The sequence below is a fragment of the Malaclemys terrapin genome, chromosome 11 (assembly GCF_027887155.1).
Source record: "Malaclemys terrapin pileata isolate rMalTer1 chromosome 11, rMalTer1.hap1, whole genome shotgun sequence".
Lineage (NCBI taxonomy): Eukaryota > Metazoa > Chordata > Testudines > Emydidae > Malaclemys > Malaclemys terrapin.
In genome coordinates this window covers 78,117,674-78,143,913 of record NC_071515.1, presented here as the reverse complement: position 1 = coordinate 78,143,913, position 26,240 = coordinate 78,117,674, and the positions used below count along the sequence as shown (strand labels likewise).

Below are 26,240 nucleotides of genomic sequence, written 5' to 3'. Positions count from 1 at the left end.
GCCCCACAGCTGCCCGCTCCAGATCCCCTCCTGCCCCCCCGCTGCCCGCTCCAGATCCCCTCCTGTTCCCCCCCGCTGCCTGCTCCAGATCCCCTCCTGCCCCCCAGCTGCCCGCTCCAGATCCCCTCCTGCCCCCCCGCTGCCCGCTCCAGATCCCCTCCTGCCCCTCCCCCCTGCTGCCCGCTCCAGATCCCCTCCTGCCCCCCCGCTGCCCGGTCCAGATCCCCTCCTGCCCCTCCCCCCTGCTGCCCGCTCCAGATCCCCTCCTGCCCCCCCGCTGCCCGGTCCAGATCCCCTCCTGCCCCCCCCCGCTGCCCGGTCCAGATCCCCTCCTGCCCCCCCCCCGCTGCCCTCTCCAGATTCGCTCCTGCCCCCCCCCCCGCTGCCCGCTCCAGATCCCCTCCTGCCCCCCCCCGCTGCCCGCTCCAGATCCCCTCCTGCCCCCCCCCCGCTGCCCGCTCCAGATTCGCTCCGCCTCCAGTCCCCGCCGTGGGAGTGCCGCCTGGGTCCCGCCCCGGGCCGCCTTGGCGCGGGCAGTGGGGCCATGGCGGTGCCGGGCAGCGGGCGCCGCGTTGCGGGGCTCCCCCTGCGCCGCTGGCTGCAGCCGCTGGCCGGGGCGCCGCGCCCGGAGCCGGCCCGGAGGGGTCGAGCCAGCGCGGCCGAAGCAGCCGCTGCGGCGCCGGGCGAACAGCGGCTCAAGGACCCCGAGGAGCTGCCGGGGCCGGGGCTGCTTCGCTCCCTCTACTGGATCTTCGTGCGCGGCTACCTGCTGCACACGCACCAGCTGCAGGTGCGGCCGGGCTGCGGGGGGCACCGGGCTGCGGGGGCTGGACCCGGCACACGGGGGCGCTGGGCACGAGGAGTGGGGCGGCAGGGTGCCCACTATTGGGGGCTGGGCATTGGGCACTGGCTGGGGGAGCTGGGTGCAGGGGGTTAGCAAACGGGGGCGCTGGGCAGTAGGAGTGGGGCAGCAGGGTGCACACTATTGGGGGCTGGGCATTGGGCACTGGCTGGGGGAGCTGTGTGCATGGGTTGGGCACATGGGGGTGCTGGGCAGTAGGAGTGGGGCGGCAGGGTGCCCACTATTGGGGGGGCTGGGCATTGGGCACTGGCTGGGGGAGCTGGGTGCAGGGGATGGGCACACGGGGGCGCTGGGCACGAGGAGTGGGGCGGCAGGGTGCCCACTATTGGGGGGGCTGGGCATTGGGCACTGGCTGGGGGAGCTGGGTGCAGGGGGTGGGCACACGGGGGCGCTGGGCACAAGGAGTGGGGCGGCAGGGTGCACACTGTTGGGGGGCTGGGCATTATGCCCTGTGGGACTGGGCACTTGGCATTGGGGTTCTAGCACTGGACAGGGACCGTGGGCGACAACGCCGCGCCTTTGGCCCCATGGGACGTTCTGCCTTCAGGGTGAGGCTTGTCTGGGCAGGAGACACGGGGTCCTCTGGGGCTGGATCCAGACTGTCGGATTAACTCCCCCAGGCACTAAGGACCGTCTCCAGCCCCACTCCCCGTGCCCGGTGCCTTCTCCACGCAGCCTCCTCTGCCCAAAATACCGAGCATTTAAAAACCAAAACAAACCAGCCCCTGTGTGCACGGCGCTCCCACTCCCCGCGGGACAGGGTGAGAGAGGATGATCCACAGGTGCCAGTCATGTCTGGGGATGCAGGGTGCGAAGAGGCCCAGATATTGCAGTGATGGGGGTGGGTAAGAACCTGTCTCAGATGGAGGGCTTGGCCGTAGCAGCAGAGGGGTGGCAGGGCATGTGCTATGGGAGGCAGAGGCAGGGTCTGGGAGGTTGGACTTGGTACGCTGGGCACAAGCAAACATACAATACAGCCAAACATTCAGTACAGCCAAGCGGAGGGTCACACATCTAGAAACACAGAGGCCAGGCCAGACAGACAGACTGGGGGAGTCTATCCTGGGAAGCAGCGACTCTGAAAATGATTTGGAGGTTGTGGTGAACATGAGCCCCCAGGGGGACACTGCGGCCAAAAGGGCTGATGTGATCCTGGGATGCGTAAACGGGGGAATCCCGAGGAGGAGCAGGGAGGTGATTTTATCTCTGGATTGGGCACTGGTGCGACGCTGCTGGAATCCCGTGTCCGGTTCTGGTGCCCACAGTTCAGGAAGGCTGTGGATAAATTGGAGAGGGGGCAGAGAAGAGCCGGCGAAGCATTAGGGCTTGTCTAGATTGGCAGCGCTAAAGCGCTTTAGCGTGCCTTGGGTGGGCGCAGCCCCCAGCGCTGGGGAACTGGTTACAGTGACGCTTACAGCGCTGCAGCTCGCTGCACTCAGGGGGGTGTTTTTTCACACCCCTGAGAGAGAAAGTTGCAGCGCTGTTAATTGAGTGTAGACAAGCCCTCCGAAAACCTGCTTTCTAGAGGGACATGCCACCTATTTAGTTGAACAAGGAGAATGTTAAGAGCGGACTTGATCACAGCCTTTAAGAACCTACATGGGGAACAAATATAACTTAGAGAATTTTTCCCTTGACCAGAGCTCAAAGAGCCGGGAAGCGATGTGCTTCCTTTTTTCTCCTGTGCCCCCCCGTCCCCCCAGCCGAGTTTTGTACAGGTGGCAGCTCCCAGGCCAAGCGCCGACTGCAGGAGAGGTGCCGCTGCCAGCTGGTGCCCCTGGGGCAGGGAGTCACATTTTGTTTATAAACAGAGGCAGGGTGAGTCCATAGAAAAGGCTGGGGATTAAATTAAGGATGCGGCAGCCATGAACTGAGCCTGTGTGACAAACTGGGACTGTTCTTAGTGGGGTCTTTAAATGCTGAGCAGGGAGTATGGACCTGGGCGGATGGCAGGGGAGTTTGGCTGGGACTGGCTGCATTGGGGCTGGGAGACTGGCCTTGAGGGAAGATACCTGAGCAGGTAACGTGAGAACCCAGGAGGGGGATGGAGCCAGGTGACATCTCTGCCCGGGAAACTGGACAAAGGCTGGGGCAGGAGCCGGGGGAGGCTGGGTGAGAGACGCTGGAGGGAGTTGGCGTTGGCAGGAGCTGGCTGGTAATGGAGGGAGCCCAGATGGGGCTCTGACCCCCCCCAATGGGGCTGTGGTGCCCTTGGGACCCCAAGATGGACCTATCTGAGGGGGTCCTGTTGTCTGTGCCTGCAAGACCTGTCTTGGACTGTGTTCCTGTCGTCTGAACAAACCTTCTGCTTTACTGGCTGGCTGAGAGTCATGGGGAATTGCAGGGAGCCGGGGGTGCAGGGCCCTGTCTCCCTCCCACACTCCATGACAGCCTGTAAAACAGGAATCCCTCTGCTGGGGGGGGGGGGGGGTGTTGAGGAGAGAATGCAGGCGACTCCGAAGAAATACAGCCAAGCCCTTGGAGCCAAGGTTACATTCAGGAAAGGGGGGTGTAGGTGAAAAGAAGGGACCAAACCCCAGGGAAAGACTCGCACAGTTTCACTCTCTCTGTGGTACTTATGTGGCCCCATGACCGCAGTATCTGAGCATCTCACAAAGTCCAACTGATTTCTCCTCCCAGCCTCTCAGTGAGGCAGAGCAGGGCTGTTGTGCCCATTGTATAGATGGGGCACTGAGGCACACCCAGACTAAAGGCCAGATTCTCAAAGATATTTAGGCACCGAGTGTGATTTTCAAAAGTGCCTGGACGGTTCGGTGCTTTGTAACCCCCACTAGATGCCGAGCTGCATCTTTGGGTGCCTAAAAACCTTTGAAACTCTGTCCCTAAGGCACTGGCCTGAGGTCAGACAGTCCATGGGGGGAGTAGAACCCACGTCTCTCAGGGCCAGTTCCCGATCCACTGCACCAGCCTCTCTCTCTGCTGCATGCTCTGATCGATGGGAGCAAAGGCAAGGTGGCCAGTTCTCTGAGACTCCAGCAAACGGTCCCAGGCGATTGAGAAGGATCCCTGGCTGACAGGATGAAAAGCAGCACAGAGGTCAGGAAGGCTGAAGAAAGAAAGAGAAGGAGAGTCAGGTGAGAGGCGAGCACTCACCCCCTAGGCCTGGCCGGTTCTGCCCCAGGCTGGGCCGTACAGCAATGCCTGCTGGGCAGTTTTAGTTTTTAACTGAAACCCATTTTGTTTTGTCATGTTTTTGTTCTGAGCTGGAGAAAAGGAAGGCATGAGACAGTGTCGGATGAGTATCCGGTGTGTTTATGCCTCAGATTTGTAGGGTTTCGGCTGCATCACACCAATTCCAGAACAAAGAACAGAAACTGCATCCCGAGTCCAGAACGCCAACGATGATTGTCGGGATTTGTGTTATTCACTGGGCACCATCTGTGTGCTCAGCGCTGTTCAGAATAGGCCAGAACATGTAGTTCCCGAGCCAATGTGTAGCCCTGGATAAAACGGCTCAGATATTTAAGGATGAAGTATAGAGTTATTGACCACACATGTTCTCACATGGTCACTGTGATGTTTAGAATCACAGAATCATAGAATATCAGGGCTGGAAGGGACCTCAGGAGGTATCTAGACCAACCCCCGGCTCAAAGCAGGACCAATCCCAACTAAATCATCCCAGCCAGGGCTTTGTCAAGCCGGGCCTTAAAAATCTCCAAGGAAGGAGACTCCACCACCTCCCTAGGGAACCCATTCCAGTGCTTCACCACCCTCCTAGTGAAAAAGTTTTTCCTAATATCCAACCTAAACCTCCTCCACTACAACTTGAGACCATTAATCCTTGTTCTGTCATCTCGTACCACTGAAAACAGTTTAGATCCAGCTTCTTTGGAACCCCCTTTCAGGTAGTTGAAAGCAGCTATCAAATCCCCCCTCATTCTTCTCTTCTGCAGACTAAACAATCTCAGTTCCCTCAGCCTCTCCTCATAAGTCATGTGCTCCAGCCCCCTAATCATTTTCGTTGCCCTCCGCTGGACTCTTTCCAATTTTTCCACATCCTTCTTGTAGTGTGGGGCCCAAAACTGGACACAGTACTCCAGATGAGGCCTAACCAGTGCTGAATAGAGGGTGTCAAGGTTCCTTCCCCACTCTGAACTTTAGGGTATAGATGTGGGGACCTGCATGAGAAGCTCTAAACTTAACTACCAGCTTAGATCTGGTTTTGCTGCCACCACTCCTGAGTGCTAACTCCCTTCCCTGGGTAGCCTTGAGAGACTTCTCCACCAATTGCCTGGTGAACACCGATCCAAACCCTTGGCTCTTAAAACAAGGAGAAATTAACCATTCCCCCTCCTTTCCCCCCACCAATCCCAGTGAGTCCAGATCCAACCCCCTTGGATCTTAAAACAAGGAAAAATCAATCAGGTTCTTAAAAAGAAGGCTTTTAATTAAAGAAAGAAAGGTAAAAATCATCGCTGTAAAATCAGGATGGAAAATAACTTTACAGGGTAATCAGATTCAAAGAGCCCAGAGGAACCCCCTGTAGCCTTAAGTTCAAAGTTACAGCAAACAGAGATAAACACTCTAGCAAAAGGTACGTTTACAAGTTGAGAAAACAAAGATAAACCTAACACTTCTTGCCTGGCTGTTACTTACAAGTTTGAAATAATGAGAGACTCGTTCAGAAGATTTGGAGAGCATGGATTGATGTCTGGTCCCTCTCAGTCCCAAGAGCGAACAACCCCCAAAACAAAGAGCACAAACAAAAGCCTTCCCCCCCCGGCCAAGATTTGAAAGTATCTTGTCCCCTTACTGGTCCTTTGGGTCAGATGTCCGCCAGGTTACCCGAGCTTCTTAACCCTTTACAGGGAAAAGGATTTTGGAGTCTCTGGCCAGGAGGGATTTTATAGTATTGTACACAGGAGGGCTGTTACCCTTCCCTTTATAGTTATGACAGAGGGGAATGATCATGTCCCTCGATCTGCTGGCAATGCTCCTACTTATACAGCCCGAAATGCCATTAGCCTTCTTGACAACAAGGGCACACTGCTGACTCATATCCAGACACTGGGGCATGAGTGGAGGCGCTGATGGCAATAGAAGTTTTACCGGATTAAGGACTAGATTTGACCCTCCCACTTTCTTTCAAGAGGAGGAGCTGCCCAGAGCTTCTGTGCCTGTTTATTTTCTTTTCCTGCCTGCAGTGGCCCTGAGATACCTCAGAAGTCTGTTTTTTTCTCAACTTTAAAATATAGAATTTTCTTGGTGTTTGGTTTTAAATATTCTCCTGTGAGAGCTGCAACTCAGTCGCTGTAGTGTTGTGTTTACGAGCCTTCTGGAAAGGAACTAGCCTTTAAACAGAAGTGAAAGCCGGGTTGCCAACTCTCATGATTTTGTCACGAGTCTCATGAGTGACAAAGACTGTGAATGGCTAGCCAACTACAAAGCAGTTTCTCCTCCCTTGGTGGTCACACCTCAACTGCTAGAAGAGGGCCTCACCCTCCCTGATTGAACTAACCTCGTTATCTCCAGACTGATTCTTGCCTGCATATTTATACCTGCCTCTGGACATTTCCACCACATGCATCTGACGAAGTGGGTATTCACCCATGAAAGCTCATGCTCCAATACGTCTGTTAGTCTATAAGGTGCCACAGGACTCTCTGTTGCTTTTTACAGATCCAGACTAACACGGCTACCCCTCTGATATATGATAATTACTGTTTTCCTAAGTCCCAGCTCATACGTGATGATTTCAGCCTTCATTCTTAAAGAAAAATGAAGTGTCTAGCCCCCGTGGCTGTGGAGAAAGTTTCAAAATATGCACCTTCAAGGCTCAAAAAACAAAGCAAATAAAAAGAACCCCAAATCTATTATTTTATGCAAGCTCATGATTTTAAAGCCAATCCCATGATTTTTGGTGTGCCTGATTCATGATTTTTGAACATTTGGGGGTTGGCAGTTCTGTGACAGTGACTTGAGAGTGTCAGTTTCACTCCCATTTAAAGTCAGTTTCTATCTAGTCTATAATTTGTAGCGGGGTAACACCCCTAGAGCCCCAGGCAGGTGCAGTATAAACTCAGGGGGCCTTCCCCTAGTAAGATGTTTCCAAAAGCTAAATGATCTATTCCAAGCTTGGTGAACAGCAAAAAAGTGATAGAAAGTCATCTAGATTTTTCTACAAGTATTTCAATTGTTGTATTCAGGGGTAAGAATGTACATTAAAATTTTAAATCTAACCAGTGTCCCTTAAGTGACTTGTCACAAGATGTCAGAACGTGTTCATATTAGAGCTGAGTGGGTCTAATATTTAAATTTCTTTCTTTGTATAGGAATTAGATACAGCGCTCCTGTCAGCTCATTTTGAAGTTATCTGCAAAAAAACCCTAGAGTTTTCAGATGCCCAAGTAGATGCCCCTGGAATCACGATTAAAGTTGCCCCCTTCCCTCCCCCCCATCTGAAATGGTGCCTCTGTCCTCAGTCTAGTAGACAAAGGTCAAGCTTATGCCCAAATAAATCTGTTAGTCTTTAAGGTGCCACCAGACTCCTTGTTGTTTTTGTAGATACAGACTAACACGGCTACCCCCTGATACTTAACAAGACCCAGTGACTGGAAGATGAAGCTAGACAAATTCAGACAGAAAATAATGAGTAACTTTTTGACAGTGAAGGTAACATACCCAGGGGTGTGGTGTGTTCTCACTCACAGTCAATTTTAAAATCAGGACTGGATGTTTCTAAGACACCTGCTGTAATTCAAACAGGAATTAATTCAGGGACGTTCTGGGGCTCGGATGACACCTCAGGTTGGACTAGCTGATCACAACGATCCCTTCAGGCCTTGGGATCAATGAAGTGTGTCCAGGATCTCCTGGTTTCAGTTCAAAGAGGAATCGGGTTCAGGTTCTGCTCTGTGTCTGGTCATCCTGGGCAACCCAATAACCAGCTGGAGAGAAAGAGTCACCTCTCCTTCTCAGGGCACCCTGGAATATTTAGCAGCTGCTAAAGTCCTCCTCACTTAAATGCACACCCGGGCAGGGGGCCGTTTCTCACAGAGAGGAACTTGGGCGGGAAGCGGATGAAGGAGGAATGTCTTATGTCTCTTTAGCCAGTCATGTCCGTGCTCTGTGCCTCAGTTTCACTATCTGTAGTGTAGAATAGTATGTATGGCTATTGACCGACTCCCGTTCAAAATGGAATGGCCGAGCCCGTGCTGTTATGAACTCCTGTGCTCTGCTGAATGCCAAAGCCCTGACAGGCTGCCCCGTGTCTCTGCCTGGGTAATTGCAGCTACGAGCATGTGGACAAGAGCAGCTCCAGGGACCCCGCCCACAAACACAGTCTATGACAATTCTGTGCTTCCCCAGGGGGCATGTGATGCCGGGGACAGTAGGGAGGTGCTGGGGAATCCAGGTGTTTGTTTGAAACAAAAAGGCCTCCTCATAAATCTAACACAGGAAGCAGTCAGACTCATTTGGCAGATCCAGGCAACACTGAAAGCTAGCAGCTGGCAATGACCTTGAAAACTGGACTGGGGTGATGAAGTTGTTGGTTATCTGAGGAGCTGATTGTCTCCGGGATTGCAGCTGGCCGTTCTGTGGACAGAGACTAGGCGGCTGGGACAACCTGCACTTTGCATGTCCAGGTGTCCCCATGGGTGCTGCTATTTTACAGTGAAACGCTCACTTTGCATTTCGTAGAGTCCTAGGCCCGTAGGGTTAGAGGGGACAGCAAGGGTCAGCTAGTCCAGCGGTTTGCTAGACTGTCCCCCTTTCAGGAGGCTGATTTGTCTTGTGTACCCCCAAGTTTCACCTCACTTAAAAACTACCTGCTCACGTTTGTATTTTTGGGTCTGATTTTGTATCCCAGTGCACACTATTCCTGAAACATGGCTGACTTGCTCATTTTTACCATAGAATTATACATCAATGGGAGTATAAATATTGCTCTTACATTTCCATGTATAATGTCCGGAGCACTCATAACAAGTCACTGTCTGTATGGAATTTTCGTTTGTACTGACTTCGCTAGTGCTTGCTATGTAGCCTGTTGTAAAACCAGGCAAATCTCTAGATGAGTTGATGTACTTCCTGGAAGATCTCTGGGTCCCCCCGGTAGAGAACCCTGCCCTAGTCTAACCCCCTGCCACGAGGCAGGATTTGGTGGTCTCTTTCCAGGCTTTCCAAAGGGGAGGGGGTCTGAGTGTGAGCGAGAGAGCTTGAAAAGGGAATGTTCTTTTCAAACACTTTCAAAACTTTAACTGCAGCTTAACAAAGTTTTTTGCCTGGGAATTTCCTTAGTTGTATTTTTTTAATAAGATCGTAAGAACGTCCATTGTGGGTCAGACCAATGGTCTACCTAGCCCACTATCCTGTCTTCTGACAGTGGTTGATACCAGATGCTTCAGAGCAAATGATCAGAACAGGGTGATTATCGAGTGATCCATCCCCTGTCGTCCAGCCCCAGCATCTGCCAGTCAGAGGTTTAAGGGCGCCCAGAGCGTGGGGTTGCCTCCCTGGCCACCATAGCCGTTGGTGAACCTATCCTCCATGAACTTATCTAACTCTTGGGGTTTTTTTTAACCCAGTTACAGTTTTGGCCTTCGCAACATCCCCCGGCAAAGCCAGGAGTCCTTAAGAGGTTGAGTGCATTTCTACATGATGTACAGATGGAGGTATAAATAGAGAGCACTTAGTTACTGAGGGCTGGTCTACACTGGGGGGGGGTCGATCCAAGATATGCAACTTCTGCTACACGAATAGCGTAGCTGAAGTCAAAGTAGCTTGGATCGAATTACCTGGGGTCCAGACGGCGCGGGATCGACGGCCGTCAACTGCGCTACCGCCGCTTGCTCTGGTGGAGTTCCGGAGTCGACGGTGAGAGCGTTTGGGGATCGATATATTGTGTCTTAACGAGACGCGATATATCAATCCCGGATAAATTGATTGCTACCCGCCGATACGGGTAGTGAAGACGTATCCTTAGTTATAAGAATCTGGCACGAGACCTTGACATTTCTGGCCATCCCAATTGCTATGTTGAGAACAAGCAACATAATGAGACCACGCAAACGGTAATGAGCAGGGTCAGGCTTTACATGGTCCGCCTCCTGTGCGGCTTTCAGCCAAGCAGATATTCTACGCGTTCTTTGTCAAAGTGAAATAATCCCTCTTCCCAGCAGGTTCCCAGCCTTTCTGCTGAATTCACTGACGTTGCTAGGTTGCTTTTCAAGTTGGAGCTGAATGGTGCAATTCCTTTGAACAGGGCTTAGCACAGAGGGTGAACCTACTTAGTAAGCATCCAGTCCTGCGAGTTTTTGCTCAGTCAGGGAGGCCTCCCTCAGGCAAGAAGTCCAGTAGCCACGCTTGTGAGTAAGGACCGCTCCCCGCTGGAAATGCGGATGTACGCCCCAGGGGCCGCAGTGTGTTTGCTGCCAGTCCTGGGACAGAAGAATGTGTGATCAGCAACTAGGTTATTAAACCCAGCAAGTGAAAACCCATCTGAACATTCTCAAGGTGGGGAAGCGGAACTGATGGGGAATGGCGAACCCATACGTGCATGTCTAGGCCGATGACTGGCTTCCTTCCACTCCGGTGACGTAGCTGTAGGATTATTGTTCTGGGCATTTGCAAGGTGCCCATCCTGACTTCTCAGGGCTAGTGTAGCCAGAGAGGGGGGAAACGTTCTGCACGGGAGCCCTGAAGAGAGGCTGGTTTTTGGAATATGTTGCAACTTTGCTTTGTTCTGATGAAGCAGCGAGACCAGACAGTGGTGCAAGAACTGACGTGCCCTTATGTGTGCCAGCGGGGTCTTGGTCACAGCCTGCCGGTCACGTTTCCAAATAAGGCTTCGTTCTCCTGCAAACTAACCAGCCGAGAGGGGAAATGCCCTTTAGCTTTGCTTTGCACAGTGTTGGGTCTTTTTATGCTTTTACTCAGCGTAGGCCTTGATCCTGTAGTGGGCTCAGCGGGCCACATTCATAGGATCGGGGCCCTAGATTGTGAGATCGTCAGGGACTGTGGCCCAGACCCTCAAAGGTATTTAGGAACCTGCCTCCCACTGAAACCCATCTTTCCCTGCTTCAGTCCAAGCATAATGCCCGGTAGTGTGAACACAGGCACTGCCACGTTGGCTCAGCCCCCAGATCCAGCTAGTTACGGGCCCCATCTCCGACAGTGTTCAGAGCAAGGTGCCAGAACCCCCTAGTGACAAGTCTGGAATAACCTGCCTCAGTCAGAGGTTGGCTCGGGGCTCGATGCAGGAGGAGCTCTGTCGAATCCTGCCAGGCGTCACTGGGGCCGTGCTCATTGCCTGGAGAAGAGTCTCCGATCGGTTCAGAAGTCCTGTGAAGCTCTCCACCTCCGTGGTGGCTAGCGGCAGTGAGCACACAGCCCTGATCCGCCTGGCGTGACAAGAGCTTTCCTGACTGGTCTGAGGTGACGAATGTTCCTTGTTCTTCCGTTCCGAGGGAGTGTCCACAACAGCCCCTGATCTGCCACCTCTGCCCTTCATTACTTCATACCCTCAGCCCTGTCTCCTCTTACTCCCGCTCCAGGTGAACTCTCCGGACTGTTCCAGTCTCTCTCTCCATGGAGAAATCTCTTCTTCCACTGATCGCTTTGGCTCTTTCTCTCTGTTCTCTGCCATGCGATGCACGCGGTGTCCGGGTGCGGCTGCCCTGCTGGTTTAGACAATGGTACAAGAGAATTCCCCATAATTATTCCCCTCCCATTCCTTATACAGCTGAACCGCTTGGTTGCCTTTTTGACCGCAGCTGTGCACTGAGCAGAGGTCAGCATTGCACCGTCTACAGTACTGCCCAGGTCCCTTTCGTGAGTCGATACAGTTCATTTAGACCAGGGGTCTCAAACATGCGGCCCACAGGGCTATTTCCTGCAGCCCGCCAAGCGGCCCGCGCTCCCCCCCCACGGCCTACCTTCAGGCCAGGGGTGGGCAAACTACACCCGCGGGATTGCCCCCCTCGAGGCCCGCGCCGCTCCCTGAAGCGGCTGGCATCACGTCCCTGCGGCCGGGGGAAGGGGAGGGAGCAGAGGGCTCCGTGTGTTGCCCTGGTTTCCAGGCACCCCCCCATCCCCGCAGCTCCCATTGGCTGGGAACGGGGAACCACGGCCAATGGGAGCTTTGGGGGAGGTACCTGGAGGAGCGGTAAGCAGCGCGCAGAGCCCTGCGTCCCCCCTCCCCCAGGGGCCACAGGGACGTGGTTCCAGCTGCTTCCCAGAGTGGAGCGGTGCGGAGCTGGGGCAGGCAGGGAAGCAGGCAGCCTGCCCTGGCTCCGGTGTGCGCCACTGCCACCCCGGAGCCCGAAGCCCTCCTGCACCCTGCCCTCCAACTCCCTGCTCAGAGCCCCCCTGCCTGCACCCCACATCCCTCCTGCCCTCCAGCTCCCTGCCCTGAGCCCCCTGCCTGCACCCCAATCCTCTGCCCTGAGCCCCCTGTCGCATCCCACATCCCTCCTGCACCCCAGCTCCCTGCCCTGAGCCCCCTGCCTGCACCCCAATCCTCTGCCCTGAGCTCCTGCTGCATCCCACATCCTTCCTACACCCCAATCCCCTGCCCTGAGCCCCTGCCGCATCCCACATCCCTCCTGCCCTCCAACTCCCTGCTCAGAGCCCCCCTGCCTGCACCCCACATCCCTCCTGCCCTCCAGCTCCCTGCCCTGAGCCCCCTGCCTGCACCCCAATCCTCTGCCCTGAGCCCCCTGTCGCATCCCACATCCCTCCTGCACCCCAACTCCCTGCCCTGAGCCCCCTGTCGCATCCCACATCCCTCCTGCACCCCAGCTCCTTGCCCTGAGCCCCCTGCCTGCACCCCAATCCTCTGCCCTGAGCCCCCTGTCGCATCCCACATCCCTCCTGCACCCCAGCTCCTTGCCCTGAGCCCCCTGCCTGCACCCCAATCCTCTGCCATGAGCCCCCTGTCGCATCCCACATCCCTCCTGCAGCCCAGCTCCCTGCCCTGAGCCCCCTGCCTGCACCCCAATCCTCTGCCCTGAGCTCCTGCTGCATCCCACATCCTTCCTACACCCCAATCCCCTGCCCTGAGCCCCTGCTGCATCCCACATCCCTCCTGCACCCCAACTCCCTGCCCTGAGCCCCCTGCCTGCACCCCAATCCCTTGCCCTGAGCCCCTGCCACATCCCATATCCCTCCTGCACCCCAACTCCCTGCCCTGAGCCCCCGCTGCACCCCACACACCAACCCCCTGCCCTGAGCCCCCTGCCTGCACCCCAATCCCTTGTCCTGAGCCCCCTGTCGCATCCCGCATCCCTCCTGCACCCCAACTCCCTGCCCAGAGCCCCCTGCCTGCACCCCAATCCTCTGCCCTGAGCCCCTGCCGCATCCCACATCTCTCCTACAACCCAACTCTCTGCCCAGAGCCCCCTGCCTGCACCCCAATCCCCTGCCCTGAGCCCCTGCCGCATCCCGCATCCCTCCTGCACCCCAACTCCCTGCCCTGAGCCCCCTGCCTGCACCGCAATCCTCTGCCCTGAGCCCCTGCCCCATCCCACATCCCTCCTACACCCCAACTCCGTGCCCTGAGCCCCCTGTCGCATCCCACATCCCTCCTGCACCCCAACTCCCTGCCCTGAGCCCCCGCCGCATCCCACATCCCTCCTGCACCCCAACTCCCTGCCCTGAGCCCCGTGCCGCATCCCACATCCCTCCTGCACCCCAACTCCCTGCCCTGAGCCCCCTGCCTGCACCCCAATCCCTTGCCCTGAGCCCCTGCCACATCCCATATCCCTCCTGCACCCCAACTCCCTGCCCTGAGCCCCCGCTGCACCCCACACACCAACCCCCTGCCCTGAGCCCCCTGCCTGCACCCCAATCCCTTGTCCTGAGCCCCCTGTCGCATCCCGCATCCCTCCTGCACCCCAACTCCCTGCCCTGAGCCCCCTGCCTGCACCCCAATCCTCTGCCCTGAGCCCCTGCCGCATCCCACATCTCTCCTACACCCCAACTCTCTGCCCAGAGCCCCCTGCCTGCACCCCAATCCTCTGCCCTGAGCCCCTGCCGCATCCCACATCTCTCCTACACCCCAACTCTCTGCCCAGAGCCCCCTGCCTGCACCCCAATCCCCTGCCCTGAGCCCCTGCCGCATCCCGCATCCCTCCTGCACCCCAACTCCCTGCCCTGAGCCCCCGCTGCACCCCACACCCCAACCCCCTGCCCTGAGCACCCTGCTGCATCTCACACCCCTTCTGTACCCCAACTCCCTGCCCTGAGCCCCCTGCCTGAATCCCAATCCTCTGCCACACCCCGTACTCCCTCCTGCACCCCAACTCCCTGCCCTGAGCCTCCTGCTGCACCCCACCCCCTGCCACACGCCTCACCCCTCCTGCACCCCACACCGCAACTCCCTGCCCTGAGCCCTTTGCTGCACCCTTCACACCACCTGCACTCCCTGCCCTGAGCCCCCTGCAACACCCTGCACCTCAACTCACTGCCCTGAGCCTCTGCCAGACCCCTTCTGCCCCCTCTGGGGGCAGAGAGGGGGCCGAGTTGGAATGGGGACTTCGGGGAGGGGGTTGGAATGGGGGCAGGGAAGGGTGGGAAGAGGTGGGGCAGGGGCGGGTGCAGCGAGGGTGGGGAGTGTCAGTGATGCGGCCCTAAGGCCAATGAACTAGTCCTCATGTGGCCCTCCTGGTCATTTGAGTTTGAGACCCCTGATTTGGACCCTGTGCGGTGTGTGAGTACTGTACGTTTCCCCCTGCAGGTGCAGGACTTTGCATTAATTTCATCTGCTGTCGTCTTTCCCGTTCACCCAACTCACATAAGAACATCAGAATAGCCGTACTGGGTCAGACCAAAGGTCCATCCAGCCCAGTATCCTGCCTACCAACAGTGGCCAATGCCAGGTGCCCCAGAGGGAGTGAACCTAACAGGCAATGATCAAATGATCTCTCTCCTGCCGTCCATCCCCACCCTCTGACAAACAGAGGCTAGGGACACCATTCCTTACCCAGCCTGGCTAATAGCCATTAATGGACTTAACCTCCATGAATTTATCCAGTTCTCTTTTAAACCCTGTTATAGTCCTAGCCTTCACAACCTCCTCAGGCAAGGAGTTCCACAAGTTGACTGAGCACTGAGTGAAGAAGAACTTCCTTGTATTTGTTTTAAATCTGCTGCCCATTAATTTCATTTGGTGACCCCTAGTTCTTGTATTATGGGAATAAGTAAATAACTTTTCCTTATTCACTTTCTCCACATCACTCATGATTTTATAGACCTCTGTCATATCCCCCCTTAGTCTCCTCTTTTTCAAGCTGAAAAGTCCTAGCCTCTTTAATCTCTCCTCATATGGGACCCCTTCCAAACCCCTCATCATTTTAGTTGCCCTTCTCTGAACCTTTAATCAGCTCTCTCTGCTCCTGACTCACCTAAATGTCATCTGCAAATTGTGCTCCCTCACTATTCACCCCCCCCCCCAGTGCAGATTGTTAATAAATATATTAACACAGGGCCTAGGCCGGAGCCTGAAGGGTACCACCGGTACCCTGGGGCCGGGATGGAAATGGACCATTTAATGCTGTTCTTTGCTCTCTGACTCCTGGCCTGTTTTTGTGCCACGACAATACTTTGCCTCTCGCTCCAGGACAATTTCGCTTCTTTTGTGGCTACTTGTATGGGACCTTGTCCAAGGCCTTTTGGAATCTCGATACATTGTGTCACCTGGTCTCCTTTATCCGTTCCTTGCTCGTCACGGCCAAAATGGTCAGAGATCAGGGAGGCGCAGCTTGGCTTGGCAGATCTGGGCCGGGCAGAGCTGCTCCAAGCAGGATTTCCGGTGTTTTGTTGTTTTGTTTTTAATTCTCCTTTCAGCCAACATGCCAGATATCAACTGGAATTCCCCCAATCGCCCCAAGAGCCTTTTAAAACGATAGCGACAGCATTTGCTGCTTTCCAGGTCTCCGGGACCAGGGCCATTTTTTAGTGAGAGATTGTGGGGGTTTGCTAATAGCTTGGCCCCTTGTTCTATAGCTCCTTTAAATCTTTTGGGTGGACCATCTGGGGGTGCTGCCAGGTGACTCGTGCCAGCCCGCCTTCTCCTGTCACCTCCGTCTCGGAGAGCGCCTAGGCGTTGTTGCCAGCAAAGGGCAGATTCGGGGTAGGAATCTCCCAGCGTCCGCCAGGGTGGAATCTGAGGTTCTCGGTGGTAACATTCAGATATGCCGCCCCACTCCCAAAACGAAATGCAACCTCTCAGGAAGGGAAGTAGCCCAGTGCCCAGGGACATTGAATTTTACCATGGGCTGCAGGGAGGTTTCTGGCTGGCCCGCTGGAGCATGGGGAGGTAAAGCCTTCTGCTTCCCGACCATCACTGTGGTGTCTGGTCACTCCCGCCCTGGGGCTGGATTGGAAGTGGCAGCCCAGCAATGCAAGGCTACATCCTCCGGGGGGGCTGGCGGGCCGGTCGGGGCCAACCTGCTGTCGTGAATTGCAGGTGCTGTTCCGGAAGCTTTACGGCCCCATGTGGAAATCCACCTTTGGGAAGTACAAGAACGTGAACATCGGGAGCCCGGAGATCCTGGAGCAGCTGCTGAGGCAGGAGGGGAAATACCCCATGAGGAGCGACATGGCCCTGTGGAAGGAGCATCGGGATATCCGGCAGCTGCCCTACGGCCCGTTCACCGAGTGAGTGCAATGATCAAGGCGTTCCCGAGCGCCGCTGCAATGCAAACCTCGTATGGGCCCCCAGGTCAATACAGGGCTGGCGTCCCGAGCAGCTGCGTACGATAGACTGGCCTGCCGTAGGTAGGAGGTGAGACTACTTGAGCTAATGGTCCCTTCGGACCCTCTAGGCCGGTGTTTCTCCACGACTGGTCCATGGACCGGCGCCAGGCCCTGAGAGCTCCCTGGCCCAGTTGAGGAAGGCAGCAAGCTGAGAAACGTGGCTCTAGGGAACGGAGTGATTCCCGTGTGGGCTAGCGAGAGTAGTGCCATTACTTGGGTGACTGACTGGCGGTGCTGGTACCCAGGCAGCATTGCATTTGGACACTTGCCTTTGCTCCGTCCCGAAGGCTCAGCACGGCCTGCCAAAGCCGTACAGAGACGGCAGGATTAACGGGTCACGGCTGACCTGGTTTTCCCCACGTGAGTCATTTCCCTTGTGGGGAACTCCCGCTGGGCTGGCTACAAGGCCTGTCCATCAAAAGGCAGGTGATGATTGTGATTAGCGAATCGAAATCCATTGCAAAAACCCCCACGATGTGAATGTTTTACTGCGTCAGCCCAGATTTTCCGCAATTTTCTTTTGGAACAAAAAGCTTCGAGCCAATGTGTTAATTTGGGGGGGCAAGCGGCCCGTTCTCCCACGCCTCGGCCTTGCAGAGCGGCAGGACGCTTTCCCTTCCCATGGAAAGGCAGGTTTCCGAAAAACGTTTTGCTTCTAAATGGTTGGTCGGAGAGCAGGAAATTGGGGCGACGTCGAGGATTGGGCCGAAAGGTTTTGGTGCTGGGGAAACGTGGGAGTTTCTTTTGAAATTTTCATCACAGATCATTTCTGGTGATGCCGGCTAGGTCCCGCTAGTGACCGAGCCTCCGTGGTCTTGGGCGCAGGGCCCGTAGCTGAGGAGGGTCAGAACCCCAGACTGGGTCAGACCGGTGTTATGGCAGCAGGGAGGTGGAGGGACAGAGGCACTGGGGTTTGACCAGGACACCCCCCGCTCCTCCCCGAATGGGCACTTCTGGAATAACCGGCCCGCGGGATGTTTCCCTCCATGCCTGAGAGTCCGTGGATGGGTCATGCCCTGGAGCAGGGGGTTTAGTGCCCTGGTACAGTTGTCCCCCTCTCCTGGCACTGTGGCAGGGGCTCTCCGGGTGCAGGGCTGGTTCTTGAGGGGAAGTGGGGGCCACACAGCGGGTGCAGCTGGAATTGGGGGGAGGCTCTACCTTGGGAAGGAAAAGCGACCTCCGGTGTTACAGGGGAGTTCCCGGCCTTCCCTTCATCTCTCGGCTCTTCCCTGCCAGCCCCGCGTGTATCGGGGGGGCAGCTCGGCGTCCCGCTCCCAGCTGCCCCTCGGCGTGGGCGGGCACTAAGCCATCTCCTGCCTCTCCCCCAGGGAAGGGGAACGCTGGTACCGTCTGCGCCAGGTCCTCAACCAGCGGATGCTGAAACCGTCGGAGGCCATGCTGTACGCGGGGGCCATCAACGAGGTGGTGTCGGACCTGATGGTCCGGCTGCAGGCAGAGAGGGCGGGGAGCCCCTCGGGGGTCCTGGTGGGGGACGTGGCCAACCTGCTCTACAGATTCGCCCTGGAAGGTAGGTGGCAAGGGGGCGGCTCAGGGGTCCCCATGGGCCATTGCCCGCTGCCCCCTAGTGCATCCAGACGGACCTACTGCAGCCTCGTGCTGCTTCCCGGGCCTGTGCCCCAGAGCAGCCACTCTCCTCTCCTTCCCGCCAGGCATCTCCTACATCCTCTTCGAGACCCGCATCGGGTGCCTGGAGCGGGAGATCCCCGCGGAGACGCGGCGCTTCATCGACGCCATCGGCCTCATGCTGAAGAACTCCATCTTCGCCACCGTCATGCCCCAGTGGAGCCGGGAGCTGCTGCCCTTCTGGAACCGCTACCTGGAGAGCTGGGACACCATCTTCGCCTTCGGTCTGTGACCAGGGCAGGGAGCCGGGCCAGGCGCCACCCTGGCATCGCTGGGACGGTACCCAGGGCTGGGAGCCGCGTCCCCACCCCTGGCCCTTCGGGGGGAGCAGTTTTGCCTGCTGCAGCTCAGCTCCCTGAAACCGAGTCCTGGCTTCCAGATCTCCCAGCCCTGCCCTCTGTGCGCAGGTGTCACAGAGTCCCCGGGCGATGCTCTGGAACTGCCCCACAAAGCCAGGAAGGACTCTGGGGAGCCTCCTGTCCCTCGGAGCAGACTGTCTTCAGGGAAAGACGCTCACACGGCTTCACCTCCTGGGTCTGACCTTGGAGCATTCAGCATATGCCCCTCCGTGCACTTCCCACAGCGAGTCCGCCCCGGCGGGGTCCTGCGGGAGCCAGAGGGTTCTGCACCCCCACTTCGCAGTCAGACGTGACTCTCAGCCAGCCAGTAACACAGAGGTTTATTAGATGACAGGAACATGGTCTAACACAGAGCTTGTAGGTACAGAGAACAGGACCCCACAACCGGGTCCATCCTGGGGGGCAGCGAGCCAGACACCAACGTCTGCACTCACTCCCTGTCCCCAGCCAGCTCCAAACTGAAACTCTCCTTCTTTCTGGCCTTTGTCTCTTTCCCGGGCCAGGAGGTCACCTGATCTCTTTGTTCTCCCACACCTTCAGCATTCCCTTGCAGGGGGGAAGGGCCCCGGCCATTAGTTGCCAGGAGCACACGGAGGGGCATTTATGCACACTGGCCTTTATCCCACCACCTAGAGACTTAAGAAATGCATAGGGGAAACTGAGGCACCCCTACAGTATTCAGAGGAAACATTAAGAACAGTCCCACTTCGTTACAGCAGGCTAGTGACAGACCCCCCCTCCACCCCCCACCCCGAGCCTGTTGGGAATAGCCTGCCCCTGGCACTGGGGCAAGCTGTCTGCAGAGAGACAGGGTCCATGCAGCTGGGTGGGCACCAGCCAGGATTGGGTCCTTGTACTAGCACGGGCAGTGAAGCATATTTATAGTGGAACAACTGGACATTGATTAGCAAAGGCTACACGTGAGTGCAGATAAGAAATGGAAACAGACCAGGTTCCACGTGTGAATCGCAGGCCTGGGTCTACACTGGTTCCTGGTCCTATACAGCAAAGCAGGTTTTGACAGAGCTGCTGGTTTTCAGTCAGACCCAGGATCTGAGTTCTCACCCCTCACCCTACACTGCAGGGGGGCACCCACGGCTGGCCCGGGCCAGCTCACTCGGATTCACAGGGCTCGGGCTAAGACTTCTGGGCTCCGGGACCCTGCCAAGTGGGAGGGGCCCAGAGTTCGGGCTGCAGCCCAAGCCCGTAAATCCACACTGCAATGAGGCAGCCCCACGGCCCGAGCTGGCTGGCACAGGCCGGCCGCGGGTTTTTAATTCAGTGTAGACGTACTTCCAGGGGGCTCCTCTTTGATTGGATATCCTGGGGTCCCTTTGCCTGTCTTAGATAGGCCTGTCAGCCTTTGCAATGCCCCCACACCTACGGCCACTTCTCCCTCATTGCTTGTTCTGCGGCTGGTTTCACTCCCCCCCCCCGCCGTTATTTCTTGATGACTTACCATGTAAATGGGGCTTCCAGGGGGTTGGCTTTGCAATGATTAATTGCCATCGGAGCCGGGGCAGACGGGCGTCGGCGTGTGCCACGCTGGGGAACAGAATTTCCGTCTGAGCGCGGCTCCGTAGGTAGCAGGAGTCTGTACGTTTTGCAGCGATATTAGCGACCCGTGTGTGGGTGGCTTTCTTGTGGGGTGAGCGCCAGGAGAGCGGTGGCTTGGCTGGAGCGGGTTTGTCAGGCCTGGGAGGAGTTGCTGACACGGAGCCATTGGCCTTGAGGGGTCCCAGGCAGCCAGAGCGAATTCTGCTGCTTCGGGGTCTCTGCTCGCCCCTCTCCCTGGGACCGAGGGCTGCAGGGAGATTGGCTGCAGCTCAGATGTGCGGCAGGACAATTCGCACAGGGAGACCAATCTGCTCCAGGGTGCACAGCCCAGGCCCCCTGCCCCCTGCCACTGTCAGTCCTGGGGGGCAACAAGGATCCACTCGATCCCATCCTAAGAACATAAGAATGGCCGCACCATTCCTTACCCGTCCTGGCTAATAGCCATTAATGGACTTAACCTCCATGAATGTATCCAGTTCTCTTTTAAACCCTGTTACAATCCTAGCCTTCACAGCCTCCTCAGGCAAGGAGTTCCACAGGTTGATTGTGCGCTGTGTGAAGAACTTCCTTTTATTTGTTTTAAACCTGCTGCCCATTAATTTCATTTGGTGACCCCTAGTTCTTATATTATGAGAACAAGTAAATAACTTTTCCTTATTCTCTTTCTCCACACCACTCATGACCTCTATCTATTATAGACCTCTATCATATCCCCCCTTCGTCTCCTCTTTTCCATCGAGTTATGGCAGGGTGCGCTTCAATCCTGCCCTGGGCTTGGTGCCCTCCCTGCCTTGCTCCATCCACAGTCAGGGAGCCCCTCAAGTACCCACTGGCAGAGGTGTGCAGCACGGAGCTGGGGGGAGAGTGAAATCTCCCGGCCAGGCCCTGTAATGAATTCATGGCCCATCCCTGTGAGGGAGGGACTCCATGATCCCCCCAGCCCCAGTCTCTGGTGCTATAGCACTGGGCTGGGCGGGCTGTCATCCTGACCCCCACTTGACAGTGGCTTGCCTGGCAGGGAGATGCTCTGCCCGAGAGTCTGCGTCTCTTGGCACATGCGGGAGGGGGCTCTCTGGGGAGCCCCGTTCCATTGGGGGAGAGGCGTGCCCATTGGGGGTGCTCCCGAGTTGCGGGTCATGGTGGGATCCAGCCAGAGACCGCGGAGGCGGCTGGGCAGGGTCTGGGGACAGCCCTGGCAGTGAGCTCACAGCTGGGCATCACCTGGGCTTGTGACCCCCGTCGCTTTGTGGGCAGCCCTTGACGGTCCCCAGGCCCTTCCCCCACCTCTGTCTCTGCACAGGATTGGCTTATCTGGACCCACTGATTCCCCCTCCCCTGTGCGACAGTCCAGCTGCCCCCCACCCCTGCCGAGGGCCAGGTCTGACCGGCTCAACTCTCCGGCTCTGCAGGCAAGAAGCTGATTGACAGGAAGATGGAGGAGCTGGAGGGGCGTCTGGAACGAGGCGAGCTGGTGTCGGGCTACCTGAGTTATCTGCTGGCCAGCGGCACGCTGACGCCGGAGGAGGTGTACGGCAGCGTGGCCGAGCTGCTGCTGGCCGGCGTAGACACGGTAGGGCGGTGCGGCGGAGACGGCCACCTGGCCTCCTTCCGGCTCCCTGCCCCAGCGGGGTCAGGCCCGGGGGCTGCTGCACAAACCCCATTGCGTGGGGTTGCTGAGGAGCTGCTGTGTGGGGAGGGACGGGGCGGGTCAGGCACCCCAAGGGCAGATGTGGTGGGTCCAAAGGGAGCGCGCTGGGTAGCTGTGGACTCTGTGGTCATGGGGCCTAGTGGGTAGAGCAGCGGACTGGCCTCGGTTCCATTCCTAGCTTGCCACGGCCTTGCTGGGTGAGTCCCGTCCCGTCTGGACCTCAGTTTCCCCTCACTGCCTTTTTCGGGTCTATTTAGAGGGTGAGCTCTTTAGGGCAGGAGCTATCCCTGACTGTCTCTGGGCAGCGCCTGGCATAACAGGGGCCCCGTCTCCATAGGGGTCTGGGCAGTGTGCGGCACAACGGGGCCCCCGTCTCCAAAGGGGTCTGGGAGCGCCTGGCACAATGGGGCCCCGTCTCCATAGGGGTCTGGGCAGCGCCTGGCACAACGGGGCCCTGTCTCCATAGGGGTCTGGGCAGTGCACCAGGGCCCCCGTCTCCATAGAGTCTGGGCAGTGCACCAGGGCCCCTGTCTCCATAGGGGTCTGGGCAGTGCACCAGGGCCCCCGTCTCCATAGAGTCTGGGCAGTGCACCAGGGCCCCTGTCTCCATAGGGTCTGGGCAGCACCTGGCACAACAGGGGCCCTCATCTCTGTCTGGGTTTGGGCAGCAGCGGGGCCCCATCTGTGTAGTCGTGTGGGCAGCGCCTGGCACGATGGGGCCCCCATCTCAGTTGGCACTAGCATAACATAACCAGCCATGGGGTTTCTGGGCTGGCAGTCCCTGCTGTGCTGAGCTGGGTTTACGCTGAGCTCGGAGCTGCTGAAGGCTTTGCTTGGGGGGTGTCCTGCAGCCACTGGCTCTGAGAGGAGCTGTCCATGTGGGGCAGGGCGGGGGGCTGGATCAGGCAGCATGGGGCACCCTGTATGTCACAGCCTGCTCCCGCTTTTCCTCCCTGCGACCTCACCCTGGCTCTGCTGTGCCCCTCCCAGACGTCCAACACCTTGTCCTGGGCCCTCTACCACCTGGCCAGGGCCCCAGAGACCCAGATCTCCTTGTACCAGGAGGTGAACAGTGTCGTGCCCAGAGAGAGGATCCCCAGTGCCGAGGATCTCGCCAAGATGCCGCTGCTCCGGGCCATTATCAAGGAAACGCTCAGGTACGTCCCCGGCTCTCCCCAGGGCCTGGCCCGAGAGGGTCCCCCCTTGGCAGAACCCCGAGCCTCAGCGTGTTGGCATCCCTGGGCGGGGTGGGGCAGCTCTCATGAAGGGAGGGTGACATGGGGGCTGTGACAGCACCATGCACCTCACTAACCGCAGGTAGCACCCACCCCCCCACGTCCCAGGGAGATGGCCCAGCACCAGTGTGACCCAGAGCCCGGTACTGGACCAAACGTCCATCGGGGCATTCACCAGCACAGAAGGATGGGCCAGTGGCCAGGGCACCGGCTCCAACTCAGCATCCCGTGCTCTGCTCTCACAGACGCCCTGTGTCCTTTGGACTCTGTGCCTCAGGTTCCATCTGTGCAATGGGGATAATGGCTCTGCGCGGGGGGTGGGGGGGCGTGCCATGTGCCCCATCCCATGCCGTAGCCCCGTCTCTTCTCCCTGCCCATCAGGCTGTACCCCGTGGTCCCCACCAACGCCAGGGTCATGGTGGAGAAGGACGTCGTCATTGGAGGCTATCACTTCCCGAAGAACGTGAGTGGGAGTCTCTGGTCTGCTTCCCAGCCCACGGGGCTCGGGCTGTCGCTCCCCAGCCCTGCCGCTGCACTGGCTGCAGGGCCCAGAGAAGGAGCTGGAGGAACTAGATATACCACGTGAAGGCAGCACAAAACCAGCTCTGCTTGGAAGGGGACCAGTCTAAAGTAGGGGGTGGTGGACCCCAGGGCTGGGCTAGCAGGGGCTGTGGGTCGGGAGTGAGGGGCACCGGCAGAGCTGTGGGGGGAGGAGCCCAGGGCTGGGCTAGCAGGGGCTGCGGGTCGGGAGTGAGGGGCACCGGCAGAGCTGTGGGGGGAGCCCAGGGCTGGGGGGGCAGGGGCTGCGGGTCGGGAGTGAGGGGCACCGGCAGAGCTGGGGGGGTGAGCCCAGGGCTGGGCTAGCAGGGGCTGCGGGTCGGGAGTGAGGGGCACCAGCAGGGCTGTGGCGGGGGAGCCCAGGGCCTACAGGTCCCGAAGAAGGGGTGCTGGTAACTAAGCCCCCTTCAGGCCCAGATCTAGCCGGCGCCCCCAGCCCCTCCACCCAGGGCTTTGGTTCCTCACTTGCCCGTGGCACATTGCCAGGGCCACAGGTTGCCGTGGGGACGGGTCTCACCTCCTTCGTCTCCGGCTCCATCAGACTCTCTTCGTCCTGGCTCACTATGCGATGGCGCACGACCAGAGCAGCTTCCCGGAGCCCGAGCGCTTCCTGCCCCAGCGCTGGCTCCGGGGCCATGGCTCCGCCCACCACCCCTTCAGCTCCATCCCCTTCGGCTACGGGGTCCGCGGCTGCCTGGGCCGGCGCATCGCCGAGCTGGAGATGCACCTGGCTCTGGCCAGGGTGAGTGGGGGCCCCACGGTGCCAGCGGGCAGACGGGGGGAATTGGCCACGGGCCGCAGGACGGAGCTCCGAGGGCCGGAGCTGCAGACACCCCCCCCCCATCAGAGAGATGCGCTGCCCCCAGGTCTCAGGGGTGCTACGTGACTCTACGCCCCAAGAGGGAGAACTCAGTGTCCCCCCACCCTGCAGGAGCCGACTGCCCCAGCCACGGCACAAGCCCCCAGACGGGGCCCGTGTGCACAACCACTAGGGGAGAATCCCCCCGGGAGGGCAGAAGGGGGCTCTGGGGCATTGGAGAGATGAGACGTCTCCTTCTCCTTACAGCTCGCCCGGACGTTCGAGCTGCGGCCGGACCCCCAGGGCACGGAGGTGAAGTCTGTCTCCCGCATTGTCCTGGTGCCCAACAAGCCCATCAACCTGCAGTTCATTGCCCGGCCGCCAGCCCCCTGAACGCGCCCACCCTGCATTGCTCCTCCCACGCCCTGGCCAGGGCACCGTGCGAGTCCGCCCCTCACCTGGGCCTGCCGGGCAGGATGGGTCTGCCCTGGGCCCGGCTCTCTCCCCGTCAGGCCCTGGTGACGGCAGCTGCCCACGGATCAGGCTGGAGGTGGGATCTTGGCTGGCGGGGGCGGGGCAGCCGTGGGATCTCAATGTAGCTGGAATCAGTGGGTGTTCCTGGGCCTGTCGCTCTCCAACGTTACGGGGGGTTGAACAGCGTCTGGGGATCTCACACCACCCCGAAGAGCAGCTTGCCCCCCTCTCCCTCGCCCTGATCTCCCCCTGCCCCAGGGCTGCCCGTTCCTGGCTGGGGGAGTGCAGGGCTGGGCGGAGGGAGGGGTTGTGGGTTTTGCCCCCAGGGAGAAGCCCCAATGTGCCCCCGCTGCTCTAGCGCCACCTAGGCCCTCCCCGCTGTCATAAACATACAGCTCCGGGGAGCATCAAATCCCTCCTTTACCTGTAAAGGGTTAAGAAGCTCAGATTATCTGGTTGGCACCTGACCAAAAGGACAATAAGGGGAGACGATCCTTTCAAATCTCGGGGGGAGGTTTTTGTTTGTACCTCTTTATGTTTCTCTCCTGGCCAGAGACGGACCAGGGCAGGAAAAAAACCTCTCTTAAAGCCCTACCTGAAATAAGCATCTAAGATTACAAACAGTGTAAGTAAGGCAAGGAAATGCGTTCGATTATCTTTTGTTTTAGCTTGTGAATTTTCCCTAGGCTAAGAGGGAGATTTATTCCTGTTTTTTGTAACTTTACAATTTTGCCTAGAGGGGAATCCTCTGTGTTTTAAATCTTATTACCCTGTAAAATTATCTTCCATCCTAATTTCACAGAGGTGCTTCTTTTACTTTTTTCTTTATAATAAAGTTCTGCTTTTAAGAACTTGATTGGTTTTCAGTGTCCTAAAACCCAGGGTCTGGTCTGTGCTCACCTGGTTTACCTATCGGTTGGTAGATTATTCTCAAGCCTCCCCAGGAAAGGGGGTGAAGGGGCTTGGGGGGATATTTGTGTGTGGGGGGGTAGGGCTCTAAGTGGCCCCTCCCTGAATGTTTGTTTAAATCACTTAGTGGTGGCAGCAATACCGCCCAAGGAAAAGGGAAGGAATTGTGCCTTGGGGAGTTTTTAACCTAAGCTGGTAGAAATAAGCTTAGAGGGTCTTTCATGCGGGTCCCCACATCTGTACCCCAGAATTCAGAGTGGGGAGGGAACCCTGACACCCACACACACCCCTTCCCCCCCCGGGACAATTTCTGTCGTGGGCGCCGCCAGGGAGGACCCGTCCAGCTGTGCCACCCTGCGGAATGGACAGGCCTGGCCGGAGCTCGGCTGCAGCTCCATTAACCTCTGCCGCCGGCCTGCTGCCTGGATCTGGGGCTAACGCACAGGGCTGGGCACCAGGACTCCTGGGTTCA

At 57.8% G+C, this 26,240-nt stretch overlaps 1 protein-coding gene across 1 annotated transcript; it reads left to right on the top strand.

The window, feature by feature from the left end:
- Positions 1-524: 524 nt before the first annotated feature.
- LOC128845388 (sterol 26-hydroxylase, mitochondrial) lies at positions 525-25,715 on the top strand. Its single transcript, XM_054044023.1, has 9 exons — positions 525-790; positions 16,296-16,486; positions 17,914-18,113; positions 18,256-18,453; positions 21,555-21,715; positions 22,784-22,950; positions 23,410-23,491; positions 24,128-24,328; positions 24,653-25,715. The coding sequence occupies exons 1-9, from the start codon at positions 545-547 to the stop codon at positions 24,776-24,778; spliced, it is 1,572 nt and encodes a 523-aa protein (XP_053899998.1). The 5' UTR covers positions 525-544; the 3' UTR covers positions 24,779-25,715.
- The last annotated feature ends 525 nt before the right edge of the window (positions 25,716-26,240 follow it).